At 38.0% G+C, this 15,222-nt stretch overlaps 1 protein-coding gene across 1 annotated transcript in view; it reads right to left on the reverse strand.

Annotated features, from left to right (window-relative positions):
• Positions 1–72: 72 nt before the first annotated feature.
• LOC146145760 (bromodomain adjacent to zinc finger domain protein 2A-like) overlaps positions 73–15,222 on the reverse strand; it is a 43,329-nt gene continuing 28,179 nt past the window's right edge. Inside the window, exons 32-44 of the mRNA XM_083390675.1 lie at positions 14,852–14,958; positions 13,415–13,528; positions 12,563–12,860; positions 11,347–11,505; positions 10,251–10,376; positions 9,824–9,960; positions 8,099–8,352; positions 6,923–7,055; positions 6,232–6,476; positions 4,985–5,189; positions 4,271–4,317; positions 3,298–3,441; positions 73–2,328 (exon numbers count right to left, since the gene is read on the reverse strand). Of these exons, the coding sequence (XP_083246801.1) occupies positions 2,082–2,328; positions 3,298–3,441; positions 4,271–4,317; positions 4,985–5,189; positions 6,232–6,476; positions 6,923–7,055; positions 8,099–8,352; positions 9,824–9,960; positions 10,251–10,376; positions 11,347–11,505; positions 12,563–12,860; positions 13,415–13,528; positions 14,852–14,958 (2,216 nt within the window). The 3' untranslated portion in view covers positions 73–2,081. The remainder of the gene's footprint in view (positions 2,329–3,297; positions 3,442–4,270; positions 4,318–4,984; positions 5,190–6,231; positions 6,477–6,922; positions 7,056–8,098; positions 8,353–9,823; positions 9,961–10,250; positions 10,377–11,346; positions 11,506–12,562; positions 12,861–13,414; positions 13,529–14,851; positions 14,959–15,222) is intronic.

The raw sequence follows: 15,222 nt of genomic DNA on the forward strand, positions 1-15,222 counted from the left end.
TATTTAGATTAAACAGGTGAGTTTTTTTTTATCAACGCTTGAGCATTTAAAATTTTAAACATACACACGCTGTGAGCTCGCCAGTCGGTTTATATTTGCGCTATATATGCCACTTCGTCACTGCATCGTCGGCGAGTAGAGGAGAGAAGAAAAAAAATGCGGAATGATTGCTGAAATACAAACAACGAGACGAGAAAAATAGAGTGAAGCCGCGCTGGTGATTATCGCTTTCGGCAGTCACGTGGATGTTTCCTTGCCAAAATAACAAGACTCATCTGTCAGATATGATAGAAAATTCACGATTGAACGAATACGAATATCTAGGACAGTGGTTCTCAAACTGTGGGCGGTGCAGAACTTTTTTTGGTAATTTTCGAAATCGTTCTACTCCTATTGCGATACTCGAATGCACACAATCTCTACTTAGATAATTTCAAGGAAGTGGCTATTGGCACGGATCGCTCTTTTACGCTTGCACCCATGTGTGATTTTACATTAATTTAGGTTAGGGTTAGGGTTTGGGTGGTGGTTTAGATTTAGATTTAATTTTCAGAGTTAGATTTAATTTTCGGAGTTTTGCATAATTTTAATAATTTTCGTTTGAAATCGATTCAAATTACTTTGTTAGCCGTGTAAATAGCCTCGGAAGGTGCCTATAGGCTAATTGACCGAATCGTTCTTTTATGGGTAAATAGCGTCTTCCTAACTGATAATACCAGGGGATTTACTTATTCCCTTACCGTGTATAAGTTAAGACCGACTTTCGGGTTGCATTCGTATTAAAGTGCAAAATTGTGCTTGAAAGGTTGAGAACCACTGGTCTAATAAAGAAAGGAGATTTACGACACACAAGACTTGAACGACACGTTACACAATGCTACTTATCACACGCGGTTTATAGGTGCAGGAAATGGTAAACAGGGAGGCGCGGGCATATACTCCATACTGACTGAACTTCATTGGGGTCCAGTCAACACAACGCACAGTGGAAACCACCACTTGCCAATTTTCTCTCGTTTCGTTTACGAGTCTTTGGTCAGGGCTGCGAAGTCGGTTTAAAGCAACCCCGAGTCTGACCCCGGCCCTGATAAATTAACCCGAGTCAGGAGTCCGACTCCGGTCAAATGTGCGATTTGATCGAGTCCCGAGTCCAGCTCTGACTCTACTGTATTTCAACCATCTACGTAACTAAAATAATGTGGATATTAAGCATCAACTCATGGGGATGTCGTATAATTGCTCCACTGATAAACATGGTTGGAAAATATCCACCATTTGCTATAAAACTTTTACAATTTTACAGTTTGCTGCCTTATCGAAATTTGGTAATGCGCATGCGCACGTCGGACTCTGGACTCAGTTTCACGTGGCCTTACTCGAGTCCCGAGTCCGACTCCAGCAAAACGAGACCCGAGTCCGACTCGGCAGCCCTGCTCTGTGTACAAAACGTATATAAGGGAAAACCCGATTTTTTCATAAAGTTTCACAAATATAGAAAAAAAGAGCAGAGTATTTTCTCGGTATGCCAAATAGCTCCCAAGTCGCTACCGATTGCAACGGTTCCCGCAGGAGTTAAGCGCTATTGGTGACCATATAGGTTGGTGGATAGACTCTAGACGCATTCGCATGCAAGATAACGAAAAATTACGTCATTAGAATCGCGTTTTGTCCTAAACGGCAGCAACTCGAAAGATCACAGCGGTGAATCAATCTGTTTGTATCGTGATTCGTGATTCAGAACGGCGTTCATGTAAAATTAATTTTGCAGATACCGTTAAAAAATCAATTTTTGCAGATACCGGTAGTGTTTTTTCCAGAAGGCCATGCCCGACGTATTTAAACTTAGGTTCCAGTTTTTAATGATTATCGTTCACAGAGCGGGATAGCAATCTGGTTGTACCGCAATTGTCTTTCGCTGAGTGCTGAAACCGCCCCGGAAAATCGTAATTCCGGCGACATCACAACAGCATTGTTTGGCTTCGCCCGATCCGCGCGAAAACGTCAGCGGGAATTGAAGATCTAATTCCCCGCGGAAACATTCGGGTGGCCTCGATGTCTTTTAAACTCTAAAAGTTGCGCATTCAAACCGGTTCGACAGGGGGCGAACTTGGCAGCGGCGGGGGTGTTGGCGCTGTTGGCGCCGGTGCCGGTCCGGCCTCGTCGGCTTTCGGTTCCTGATTGGCCTTGAGGATCTCGGCCCATCGGGTCTCAAAGAACTGGCGGCAGAGGTGACCGGCGCGGCCAATCGCAGATTCGTCCTCGTTGAAAATCTGGCAGTTGTTGAAGACGGATCGAATCTCGGCCGAGAACATTTCGTGCGATTTGTATCTGCGTTTATACAAACCTCCAAAGATTAGGATTGAACTGAGCACAAGACTAAACCAAAAATCTGCCCGTTTAAACTTAAATTGAAAATGCCTTATATTAAGGGTCACCATCTGCTAAAACCAAAAAATAAGAAACACTTGTTGTTTTCTGCGCCAAATGCAGGTAAAAGTAGCTTAATTACTTAAAGCGCGAAAAAAAGCTTTTAAAAGAGTCGTGACGCTTAACGCCAGGGTTCCCCAAACTGTTTTTGAGGGCCAGATAATTGTAAGGCCAGACCATCGGGGGCCGGGTTACATGTTAGGATTTACGACTGCGGGCAGGTATAATATTTTTTCTTAGAAATAAGCACGATAATGCAGCCCTGCTAATATTTGTTGGTTTGATTGACGGGAATTTCTCTTTTTTAATATTCGCACAGGGGACGATTCTTTTACGAATCTTGTAGACGCCAAAACATTTGTCCTAAATGGGTTGTAAGGTTGCCTGCTTATATAAATCACATATTAAACTTTTTTATTAAATCCAAATTGAAGTACTACAAAAACACAATGTGTACAGTTTTAATTTTACCAAAACTAAATTTACAAAAGCGATGGTGTTTTATTTAATTTATTCTCCGTAGTCAAAGTAGATTGATTTATCACAGAGTGTAAAGGTTTTTAATATTTTCTAAAATGAAAACATAACTTAGCAACACATTGCACAATACACGGGTTTTCTTATTAACTTCAATAAAATCGAATGGTATGACTTGGATTATTTTGTAATTTAAACTATTTTGCAACAAAGAAAGCCTAAAAAACACAAAATTAAAAAACATTCATCACAAACATATACTGTTTTTTCGCTGATAATTTTTTGTTACGCTTATTCTTGATCGCACATAAACTGATTTATTGAATGTCCGTTAATTGCACGGAACACCGGTTAGAAATCACTGCTTTTCTTATCACGTCTACCAACACCCACCTTCCCTTCCGAAGTCGGTTCTCGATGGTTTTGAAGTCGATCGGTTTCTTGATGACCATCTTGTAGTCGGGCACCTCGTTCAAGTCGACAGGGAAGAGAAACCAAGCGGCCGCCTCATGCGCCTGAAGCTCGCGAAGCATTTCGCTGCGAGTGATAAAAAGCGGCTCGTGAATTAGTCATTTTGAAATGACTGAAGTCCCAGTCAAGTCATTTGCGAAACAACCTAAATCTAGGTCAGGTCATTTGTAAAATAACTAAAGTTTAAATAAAGTCATTTGTAAATAACACATAAGTCTACGTCAAGTCATTTGTAAAACTACTTAAATCCAAGTCAAGTCATTTGTAAAATAACTAAAGTCCAAGTCAGGTCATTTGCGAAATAACCTAAATCAAAGTCAAGTCATTTGTAAAATATTCATTTTGTAAAATATAAACCACTACAATTGGTGAACTCTTCCGATCATGAGCAACAACTCAACTGAAAAATAAATAAAAAACAAGCAGCACTCTAATTGTTTTACGTGCAAAACATGATATTATTGGCAGTTGACGTAAAAAACCGCGAGCGTTAGATGAATCTCTACAAAGTAAAGAAGAATGGGAGGCAAACTATTTGCTATGCTCGGGCCAGACGACCTGAACGCAGCCATGCTAACACCGGTAATGGCGCAAACTATGTCTGAATATTCCATTAACAGTGACTAAACCTTTCAAGAATTGGGAATAAAATAGAACAACATTTTGATGAACAGTAACGAACTACGAAAAATACAGCACAGCTAGGATCTATCAAGCGCAAAGAAAATGCAAAACACTGAACTACTTTAAGAGTAATATCCCAACTACAAAACCTTGAAAAGTTTGACATACATAACACTAAAGTTGGTCGCATAAATCACTACCTTAGGTCAACATCGTATCAATTAAAGTGTATTGGCAGACAAATATTATCGAATTTTCCTAAACAACTCACCGGCAGAACATGGTGTGTGACTTCTTTTTCGGTTTGGGTTTGTCGCCCTGTAAAAATATAAAAATATTCGTTACAGACATATACCATTTTTAAAAGTTTTTAAACTTTTTCTTAACCGATTAATTGTCTGTTCGTTTAGAAACATTTGTTTAAATATATTATTTCGCAAAAAATATTTTTTTCTTTTCTGTTTCCTTTTATTTATACAAGGACACCGCAATAAACCAACAGTCATATGACCAAGGGCTTCAAATGTAAGATTGTCTTCGTAAAAATCGTGTGTCGAATAACGGTAATGCTTTATTTATTGAACAGACCAGTTAGGAAAGAATTGCAGGCATTTTGATTAAATCTTTCTCGTGCACAGTAAAAAAAATCAAATGACCAAATGTCCAAAGTGCACTCCAGTACCCAGTCTACATTTCATGGCAAATATTTAAGTGTTGAAAAGCCCATAAAAGCCTATATTTTTTCAACTGTCTTTAGATAGTCTTTGAATTTATCTGTTTAGAAATTGCTAGTATTAAAAAAAATTCTAAACTCCTTGTTTATAAGTTGACCATGGCATTTATACCGTTCTGTTTTCGAATTATATTAAAACACGGCAAGCGATCCAAATCAATTATTCGCAATAAACCTAAAACGAAGCCCAACCTCGTTTCAACCAGTAACCCAAGTGAACGAAAACCAACAAGCAAAAAGAGAAAAAGGCACCTTCTCTTTTTCCTTGCTTTTCTTCTTGCTCTTTTTCTTTTTCTTCTTCTCCGACGACTTGCTGACGTCAGAGCGCGCATGCGCGGGATCGTGGCCGGGCGCGAAATCGATTCCGAACGAGGATTCGGAATAATCGACTTCTTCGGTGCGTCTCAGTGATTCGTACGCACCGCCACTGCTGCTCACACCACACGAGTTCTCCTCTCTGAAGAAATTACAGTTTGATTAAGCGAAACAATAAAATGGCTTCGAAGTAAAAGGTTATGAGGCACCTAAAGTATGTATATGTTTTTCTCGACCTGTTCGAATCTCAGACATCTGGTGTAATATATAATAAGGGCAGTTATCATTGGCCAGTACGACTCCAGAAGGGCTTGATAACATTATATAAATTGTGTTAAAGTACATTTCAGTTTATAAATAAAGATATGTTTAATTTAGAGTTACAATACTTTTTTCATGAGTATTTTTTTATTAGTTCCAAAAGTTTACAGAGAACATTTTTCTTTAAAATAACCGCCAATAAAGTTTAGTAAATGTGTAAAGGAGTTTGCTTGTCCGCCCACCAGGAAAATTTAGGTATATAATGGTACCTTTCCACGATCACGCAAAGTTGTTTAAACTAAAATATCCTATTACACACAAATATTAAGTTAAAATGACTTTGAATATAAATCAAAAATTTTTTTTTAGATTGAACGATAAATTAAAAGAGAATTGAACGTTTAATTTCAAAAAGCTGACTATGGTTTATTTTAAATTTTGTAAACGATTTATTTGCATTTTTATCCGATTTTGAACTAAAAAAATTTGACAAATTTTAACCTAACGTGTAATTTTGACAAAAATTTGACTTTTTTTGACAAGTCAAAAAATAATCGCCCTAATTATTCATTATTATTACCATTTCGGCAATGGCAAAAGGTTAAGCTAAAAATATATCTGTTATACCTAAAAAAAAAAAAAAAAAATTTTCTATAATTTTTGTTTTGATATTTTTAAAACTTTTGTCAGGTAAAAAAAAATTAAAATAAAAAAAACGCTGTCAGACGTAAATCCTCAAGGCTCAACAAATCGAGAAACAAAACAAACAAAGACCTTTTCTTTTTGGTTCCGGCCTTTAAAACGTTAACTATGCCTAAAAAATTTCTTCCGTCACGTAGGCCTTCAATAAACAAAAAAAACTATAAAAAAAAAACTGTCAAACGTCAAAGGCTAGATATAATCGAAAAACAAAAAAATCAGACCTTTTCTTTTCGGTTCCCGCTTTTAGAAGGTCAGCGTTATCGATTGGCATCCTGTGCGACGAACCGCGACTGCTCTCGTCCAATAGCAGCGCTTCATTCAGCGGCTGCTCGACGGAGCGTGACGCCGAGGAAGACTTCTTCTTTTTCGGCTGACTAGCGCCGCCGGTAGAAGGAGCTAGTGAGCTGGTTTTGGCCGAGGGTGGACGACGTTTCTTGTGCTTCGGGCTAGACTCGGATCTCGTCGACTAAAAAGAAGTTTAAATTAAATGACTTTCAAATCAAGGAGGGTTTAAAATTAAGTTAAATGCAGTTTGTGATAAAAAGTTTAAATTTGAAACACCTAATGTTAAGTTATCCAAATGGTTTAAGTTTTCTATGTTTTCTCATCTCTCATGCGGTTTAATTTAGTGTTGGGCTCATGTAACTTAAATCTTATAGTTTGTCCTTCACTTTGTGTTTGTGCTTCAAGCAGTAAGGAGCTCCAGCCTTTGTAATATAACTTGTTGGTCTTTAAGTTGCAGTTCCTTACTATGCGAATATGTTTATTATTATCATTATTATATTTACCTGTTTTACTTAACATTGTTGTTTTATATTCTATTTCAATAAGTTACATATGTTACTGTGGTATAAGTTTATGTAATTATAACAGATACAGACTTCTGTTTGTTTACGATTAAACTGGATTAACACTTACCATGGGCGTTCTTTCCCAAGCAACGCAGGACTCGAGCATGGCGACGCACATAGAGAGCTGAGCGGCACTGGTTGCTGCAGAAACCGCGTTACGCCAAGTCCGCAAGCCGGCCGCAACGTCGTTCACTCTGCAACAAAATATTACGGAGTTGAAACGAATTTTTTTAAGAAAACTTTGTTGAAATATACACGGAAAGCCTTCGGCAGATTCGTTAATCGGTCGATCAAAGATGCAAGCAAGTCTTGTGATTATGGGCAACAAGTCAACTAGAAAATAACCAAAAAAATCAACTTGTAGCGATCTAATTTGTACAAGAGATAAATAGTACACTTTTCTAAATAATTGCAAACCAAAACACTTATCTCTAACCCAAGTAATTTGCCTACATATGACTCGTCAAGTTATTAAAAAAACAGTGACTTAAGTGCAGTTAAGTCAAGTCATCGACTCAAGTCATTACCCCACTTGTATTAACATTGGTTAAATTGACAGAGCGCGCGAGCCATTGGTTTAGAAACACAGATGCAGGCCTTCTGGCTTGTTGGGTCACGAACCTGACCTGCGTATTATTTTAGTTTCAGCCATGATTTGTAATCCAGCGCAGCTAACCTATCTTAAAAGGCAGATTGATTGAAAAATAATAGGTTAGCAACTGGAGGTAACTGAACTATCTGAAGCTAAAGAAAATTTCACCTTAAACCTGGAGAAAACTATCTTTGAACGATCCAGTTTAAATTATGATGCTTATTTAGCCATAGTAATGACGTCACTTGGTATCAGAAGCGGTTTTTATCCAAAATATCGCCCATCGGTATCGAGATCAAAATCAAGTATCGGACATCCCTATGGCCCCGATCTACGGAACATAACATTATGTATATGCCTTAATGTACAATGTACATATACGAATTTTTTTTTAGGCACATTTTTTACTTTTAATAAAACACTTTTTCATCACTATATCTTGGACAAAAAGTATCCAATGACGGCATTATTATGCTCAAATAATGTAAGAAAAGACACAGTTAATAAAATTTTTGATATGAAATTGGTAAATAATAATTGAACATTCTAAAGAAATCCCATTTATTTGTACCTTTTTTTTATATCCGCATTTAAGTGATATAGTGCTGTATTTCATTTAGCTACATTTCAAACGTCATAACTTACCCGGAATCGGACAGCGAAGGTAGGTTGCTAAACTCTGTAGCGCCGCCCTTGCGGATAAGCGGTGGCTTGAGGAAGCACCTGGGCAGAGCTTGCTCGAGTTTCCGCAGCAGTTCGACGCTGGCGTGCATAACGCTCTGTGGGTCGTGTGGTACGGGGTTGGTGAGATCGTGCTTCACGTTAGCGTCACTTGCGCCGCTGTAGGGGATATGCGCAAGGTGTTTGCGCGTATGAGAGCGCGGAAAATCGAGCCAGGCCTGTGAAGAAAAGGAAAAATTAGGTCTTGGCCACATTATTTCAATTTTTTTTATTGCCTAAGCCTAAGTCGAGCTAACCCTGTGGGAGGAAAACTAATGGTTTGATTAGGATCATAATTTGTTCGATTTTTTTGGCCTAAAGCAGTGGTTCGCGATCTTTTTTGGCTGACGGCGCCCTTCAGATATTATATTTATTGTTCACTGCACCCTTGCTCGTATGTTTGCTGAGTGGTTGCGGTTCTGAACCGGGGGCCGCGGCACTGTATGGTGCCATTTTTGACGCTTAAGGGTGCCGAGAGATATTTCAAGTTTTTTAGGATTTTAATTTTGGCTCCAGTGGAAAGCTTCGTGATACCATTTTTTTTTTGTGTGCGATAAGAGTGTAAAAATTTTTTTCAACCTTGTTGCACAGCTCATGTGCTGTTTCAATTTCGTTTATTGTAACATTACAGTTGACCATTCAGCAAAAATAGGAGCAAGGGTGCCGCGAACTATTTATAATTTCTGTAGGGTGCCGCCAGCCAACAAAGGTTGAGAACCACAGGTCTAAGATTTAGGGATGTCCTGCCAGGCCCATGGAAGAAAAATGCAGGTTTTTTTTAAGGTTAAACTTGCGTATTTTGTATTGCCTCGGCCATTGTTTAAGTACATATATATTATATATATAGGCTTTTTACAGTTTAGCAGTCTTGTATCGACTAATTCCTCTAAAAAAACATGTGCACACACAGAAGTATTAATATTAATATTTCAATTGCCTGAGGACTTAGTGGAACCAGTCGTTTCAATCAGGATCACGCAAAATATCGAATAATTGAACAAACAATGTGTAAGCATTGGCGTATGGTTGTTTCTCGACTCGTTCCCTTCTGAGCCTGCATAGCTCAGTTGGTAGAGCGACGGTCCCGGCTTGACCGGAGGTCGTGTGTTCGAACCTCATTACAGCTTAGTTGTTTTTCTAGTCTGCTCTGCTTGCATCACTGATCGACAGATTCGGTGAATCTGCAATGGCTTTCAGTACAACAATATGTATACCAATGTTTCAGTTTCTATTGCCTAAAGAAAACCGTTATGACGTCATTTGTTTATCATATCAGACCTACTGTTTGGCAAAACTATTTCGTGAGACAAATCGGAATTTATTACAAAGCGTCGGACATCCTTATTTCATGCACATCGTTTAAAACGCAATACTCAACTTAACGTTTTTAGGTTTCAAGATTCCCTAATTTGAAATCCATAAAATTATACAGACCAATTTTTCTTAATTTTAGCTCCACTTTGTTTCCGTGGTGGCCACCAATAAACTTTGGAACATAATACACGCGTTTATTTGAGTAATTTATTTTATCTTCACTTGTTTTTTACACAAATGATGGCATGAGGCATTGCTGAAACGTCGGTAAATTGCCAAATGTCAATTTTATCGAATATCATATACAGGCCAGTTGCCACAAAAACAGTTACAAACCCTGTTTAGAATCCCGGCGGCGACACCACGGTCCGCCAACTCTTCGACCTGCTTTAGTGTTTCCATTTCGATGTGGTAAGCGGTCTCGCTCGAGCTTTCCAGCGCGTCTTCGATCGGAGGAGATTCGACGATTGGAGCTGATGTGGTAAACGGTAAAACGTTTTAAACAAAAAAATCGTACAAAGCGTATATTTAAAAGAGGGATTATGTCAGAACTACACAACGAAACATATTGGCAATTCAGCGATCAGAAAGTTTTACTTACCTTGATATTAAAACAGAATAAAATGTATACCAAAAAAAAAAATATTTAGTCAGATCTCCAATCAAAACTATTGGCAATTTAGTGATCACAAGGTTTTAATTACGTTACTTAAATTTTCAAGGCGTGTGTTTTATTCGTACAAAAGTTCATTTCCATTTTCACCTTCTTCCTTGATCGAAGCGACTTTCTTATCTTTCGCTTCGCTGCTTGGATCTTCCTTTGTTTCCGTTTTCAGCTCATCCGACTTTTTGGGTCTGGGCGGTGGAAGGCCGTTGGCAAATTGCAATTCTGCAAATATTTAGTTAAAATTAAATTATTGACACTCAACTCCGCCAGCAAATACAGCCTATATTTAAATGGCATTCCACTTTAAAATGTGTTTTACTCCTTATTTTGCATTTTTCCTGCTTTAAAACTTGATTTGTGTGAAGAAAGGTTGTCTGGTTATATCAGTTTGGAACCGATACCCGATACCAGTGTTATAATGACTAAAGTCATTGACTTGAAGTAACTGTTTTCAAATAACTTGACAAGTCTTTTAAGCAAAACTAATGACTTGACTGGAACCTAAGACCCAAAGTCAAGTCAAGCAATTTGTCTAAGAGACTTAAATAAATGTTAGTTATTTTGCTTAGAAGACTAATGACAGGCAAAATGGCTTGTTACAAGGTGATAGTATCGGTGCTCGTCCGACAACAAGTTAATTTCAATTTAATTTAATCCAACATAGTTTTTTACTTTTCAGACTAAATGAAAATAGTGGGTTACATTTATAAATAGTTCTTTACGCAATAGTGAATTTTGGCATAATACCCTGACAACAATCATCATTGCACATGCACTTATGAAATTGAACTGAATTTGCCTATTTAATTACCGTGATCACGTCATTTTTAACGAATTTTACCGATAAGTATCGGGCAATTTTGGTGATGAAAGCATGATTTTTGTGTGGTGTTAAAGGTAGCAAATAGAATTGGTCCTGGGTCTAGTAGAAACGAGTTAGAAATCCAAAAAGATACAAGTAACAAACACTGTACTGTAGAAAATTTGAGTACCAGTCGTAAAATACTCCTGACAATCCCGAGTAAAATGATTAGTGATTACCAATCTTAAAGAATATTTCCGAGTAGTGCTGCTGGTTTAAATAACGGAAAACAGAACATGAGTAGTGTTAGGTGTCCTCATACACACAACAGCGATTTACAACTAGATTAAAACATTTTGTGGCAAAATCCGTTCTACTGCTGCTACCGACCTGGCTTGTTAGACAACTCCAAGGCCTCGATACAGAACTTGCGGTGTTTGGCGATGGACCGTCCCAGGTGTTTTTCCCGGTCTCCACGCGAATGTAGGGACTCTTGTAATGCGTCCAGCTGTTGCTCGTCGCCAATCTTCCACCAGCCGTACTTCGTCTCTGCGCGCAAAACGTGGACAACGAGGATAAAAAGATGGGCTTCGGGGTAAAATGCGGACTCTTGGGGTAAAATGCGGACTTTCAGGGTAAAATGTGGACTCTGGGTGTAAAATGTAGACTCCGGCGGTAAAATGTGGACTCTGGTAGTCAAATGCGGACTTTTAGGGTAAAATGCGGACTTTGAGGAAAAAATGCGGACTTTGAGGGTAAAATGCGGACTTTGAGGAAAAAAGGCGGACTTTTAGGGTAAAATTGGGACTTTAAGGGTAAAATGCCAGCTTAAGGGTAAAATGCGGAGTTTGAGGGTAAAATGCAGACATTTAGGGTAAAATTCGGACTTTAAGGGTACAATGCGAACTTTGGGGGTAAAATGCAGACTTTAGGGGTAAAATGCGGACTTTAGGGGTAAAATGCGGACTTTAGGGGTAAATCGCGAGCTTTAGGGGTAAAATGCAGACTTAGGGGTAAAATGTAGACTCTGTGGGTAAAATGCGGACTTTGGGGGTGAGAGGCGGACTAGGTGGTATAACGCCGGAATTATAGGGTACACGACAGACTTATTACGTCGTAAAACAGCGTTATATGGATGAAAAAAAAATCCAGGCAAAAGTTTGTATTCCTACTATATCTAAAAGTGAAAAACAAGCAAAAAAACAGAAAAACGAAGTAGAGGAATCATAACCACAATTTTTCTCTTCGCGTATCACAACAAAAAAGGCGACAGCAAAAAAATTGTTATTATTCGGGAAGTTGAGAAGAATCCCGTATAAACTCGCGTCAAGTGCTGTGACGTTGTTCGCTTTTTATTGTTTTATGTATTTTATTGTTTTACTCCACGTTAGCTTATATTAATACAGTTTAAAGACACTTCATGTAGCGCTTGACATCCGACAGACCGTTAAGTAGGGTTCCTGTAAATTGGTGTAACACCTACTACATCTGACGGTGAATAACAACCCAAAAAATAGAAAAACACAGTTAGGGAAATCATACCCACATTTATTCTCCTCGCGTATCAAAGCAACGAAAAAAAAACACAATAAAACGGCAAACTCACCTCGCGGAATCGGGAGTGCTTCGTCGTAAACGTCCAACTGCGCTCGCTTTGCTTCTGCGAATATGCTCAAGTCGAAACCGGCGCCAAATTCCTGCTTGACGTTACCGCTCAGACCCAGCTCGCTCTTGAACTGCATGGCGCCGTCAAATACCCCAGGGGGAAGCCCCCCGAAGGCCAGGGCGGCCTGGAAGGCACCATGGGGCGGGGGCGTCGGTGTGGCCCGGGGTTCCCGCGGAGCCGAGGGGCGGGAAAGGTCGATTGGGGCGTTTTGAAGGAGGCCGGACGAAGGTGAAGCGGCCTGTTAGTAGTGAGAGGTTTGATTGAGCCTTTGAAGTTAGTATTTGTGTTATCAGGGTTGCCATATTTGTTTATTAAAATTTCAAAGACATAATTCAGACATTTGAAGTTTTTTTTGTTCAAGGACATTTAAAGATTTTTTTAAGGAGATTTAAATACTTCTAAAAAAAAGTTACAGGCTTTTTAACTTCAAAGACTCTTAAACGAAAATCTGTAGGTTTAAAAAGACCTACGTAATGGTCACTCACCTTTGAAAATTTCAAGGACATTTTTAAAGATTTAAAGATTTATGATGATATTTTTTTAGGGTTTATCATAATTTCTCTTAAATTGCTTTAAAGTTTGTTTTACATACACCTTATAGTTAAAATATAAGACCTGTTTACTCAATGAGCTAAGGCAGAAAAAAAAAAAAAAAAAAAAATGATATTAAACCCGGCAACCTTCCAAGGCGCAGCAGTGAAAAATAGTTTATTATATATATTGAATCAGACTCAAGATGGAGTTTTAGTCATTAGGAATGTTACATACAATCAAAATCAAACATCAGCTTACTTTTGTCGTAGTAGAAACGACAGGTGTAAAGTCGCCTTCTTCAGGAATTTCCTTGGTAGCAACAGCAGAGGGTATATCGAAGTGGCTTGGCGAAGTTCGCACGCCGGCCAAAGCCTAAACAAGACGGTTGAATATGGCAAAAGCTAATGACGCTCATGCGTTTTTATGGGAGTCGATATGCGGTACCACAGTTGCATACCTTTAAAGGTGCGTGTAGCAGACTTGGACAACTAGATAATTCTAGTTTTCTAATTCATTAAATTAGAGCAAAATGAGGCTAATTCTAATTCTAATCTAAATTGCTTGTGTGCTCTAATTCTAGTTCTAATCTAATTCGGAATTTTACAAAAATTCTACTTTGTCCAACGGCATTTTTAGTCTCTCAGTTAACAAACACAGATTTCCAATTAAAAAAAAAGTTAGAATGAATTTTATGTAGTTTTTACAGCCTGAAAAATCATAAAAAGGCATAAAATTAGCACATAATATTTACCATTTGCGTTCTTCAAAGAATAATTTGCGATTAAATTAAATTGAATGTAAATAATTATATGTGATTCTAGTTCAAATTCTAGTTGAAATTTGTTTTTTTGAGGAATTCGGTAATTCTAATCTAATTTAAAAAACTAAAATGCTCTAGTTTTAATTCTAATCTAATTTAAAAAAGTTAAAATAAATCTAGTTGTCCAAGTCTGGCGTGCAGGTGCACATTACATTTTACTTGGAACAAAATGCTCGTTTTGTCCACTTTAGGTGTTATCACCTTGTTCGCAATGATATATGATAAAAATGTTGTAATTGTTACGCACAAATTTAATTACTCTAAATATCGTCACGCTCATAACCAAATTGCCTAAGTCATTTTTTTTATGATTTTCGCAGTTTTTGCCTAAGTCACTCCTTGTTGCCATCCCTATGTCATTTTTTGCACAAGCGAGTGGGAAATGACCTAAAAATGACCTAAGCACTTTTTCTATGGATGGGGATGATACAAGGAGTGACTGAATCAAAAACTTTTAAAATCAGTAAAAAACGACTTAGGCAATTTGGGTATAAGCGTGACGATATGTAAAATTGTGTGTTTGCCGAAAGGCTCAAGATTAAGCTAATTAGAGAACAAATATGTATCAAGATTAACAAAAATAATGAACAGCTCTGTAACTTAACATTCAAATAATATCATACTTGATTTAGTAAGAATATCAAAGTAGGTACTTCTGTATGAGCTTTATTATTCTTACTAGGCTTGACTGCAACCTCCAACCATTATGTTCCAAACTAACTGATTTACTATCGTGTACATATATCGTTATATTGTTACAGTTCGATAGTTTTACAAAATCAAGCACTATTTTTATACGGTTGGTTGCTGTTGCGGCAAACCCACAGTGAGAAAATTATGGAGAATAATAGATAACACTGCTTTTCAAGTTTTACCTGTAGTTGCGTCTTGTTCAGTTTTTGCGGGTCCAATCCGATGCTCTCTAGCGCTTTAGCGGTTAAACTGCCGAGTTCGGGGTTCTTGTCATCGTATTCGGCAGTGCCTGGTTTTGAAGCAGCGGCAAAGTTAGAAAAGTGATGTGCATGTTTAATTACTGTAGGTGATTCAATGAAAAATACACATAGGCGTTCAACAACTGTAATCTAGCCCAGTGCTTCCCAACCAGTGGGTTGCGACCCATTGGTCGGTCGCGAAAGTATTGCAGATGGGTCGTGAAGCATTTCTAAATGTTACAGTTATTAGATCGGGAAATTATTGCATTACCATTACCTAACATTTATGCAACAATATCACAAATACGTAACAA

Source organism: Ascidiella aspersa, chromosome 5 (genome assembly GCF_963924565.1).
Source record: "Ascidiella aspersa chromosome 5, kaAscAspe10.2, whole genome shotgun sequence".
NCBI classification, from domain to species: domain Eukaryota; kingdom Metazoa; phylum Chordata; class Ascidiacea; order Phlebobranchia; family Ascidiidae; genus Ascidiella; species Ascidiella aspersa.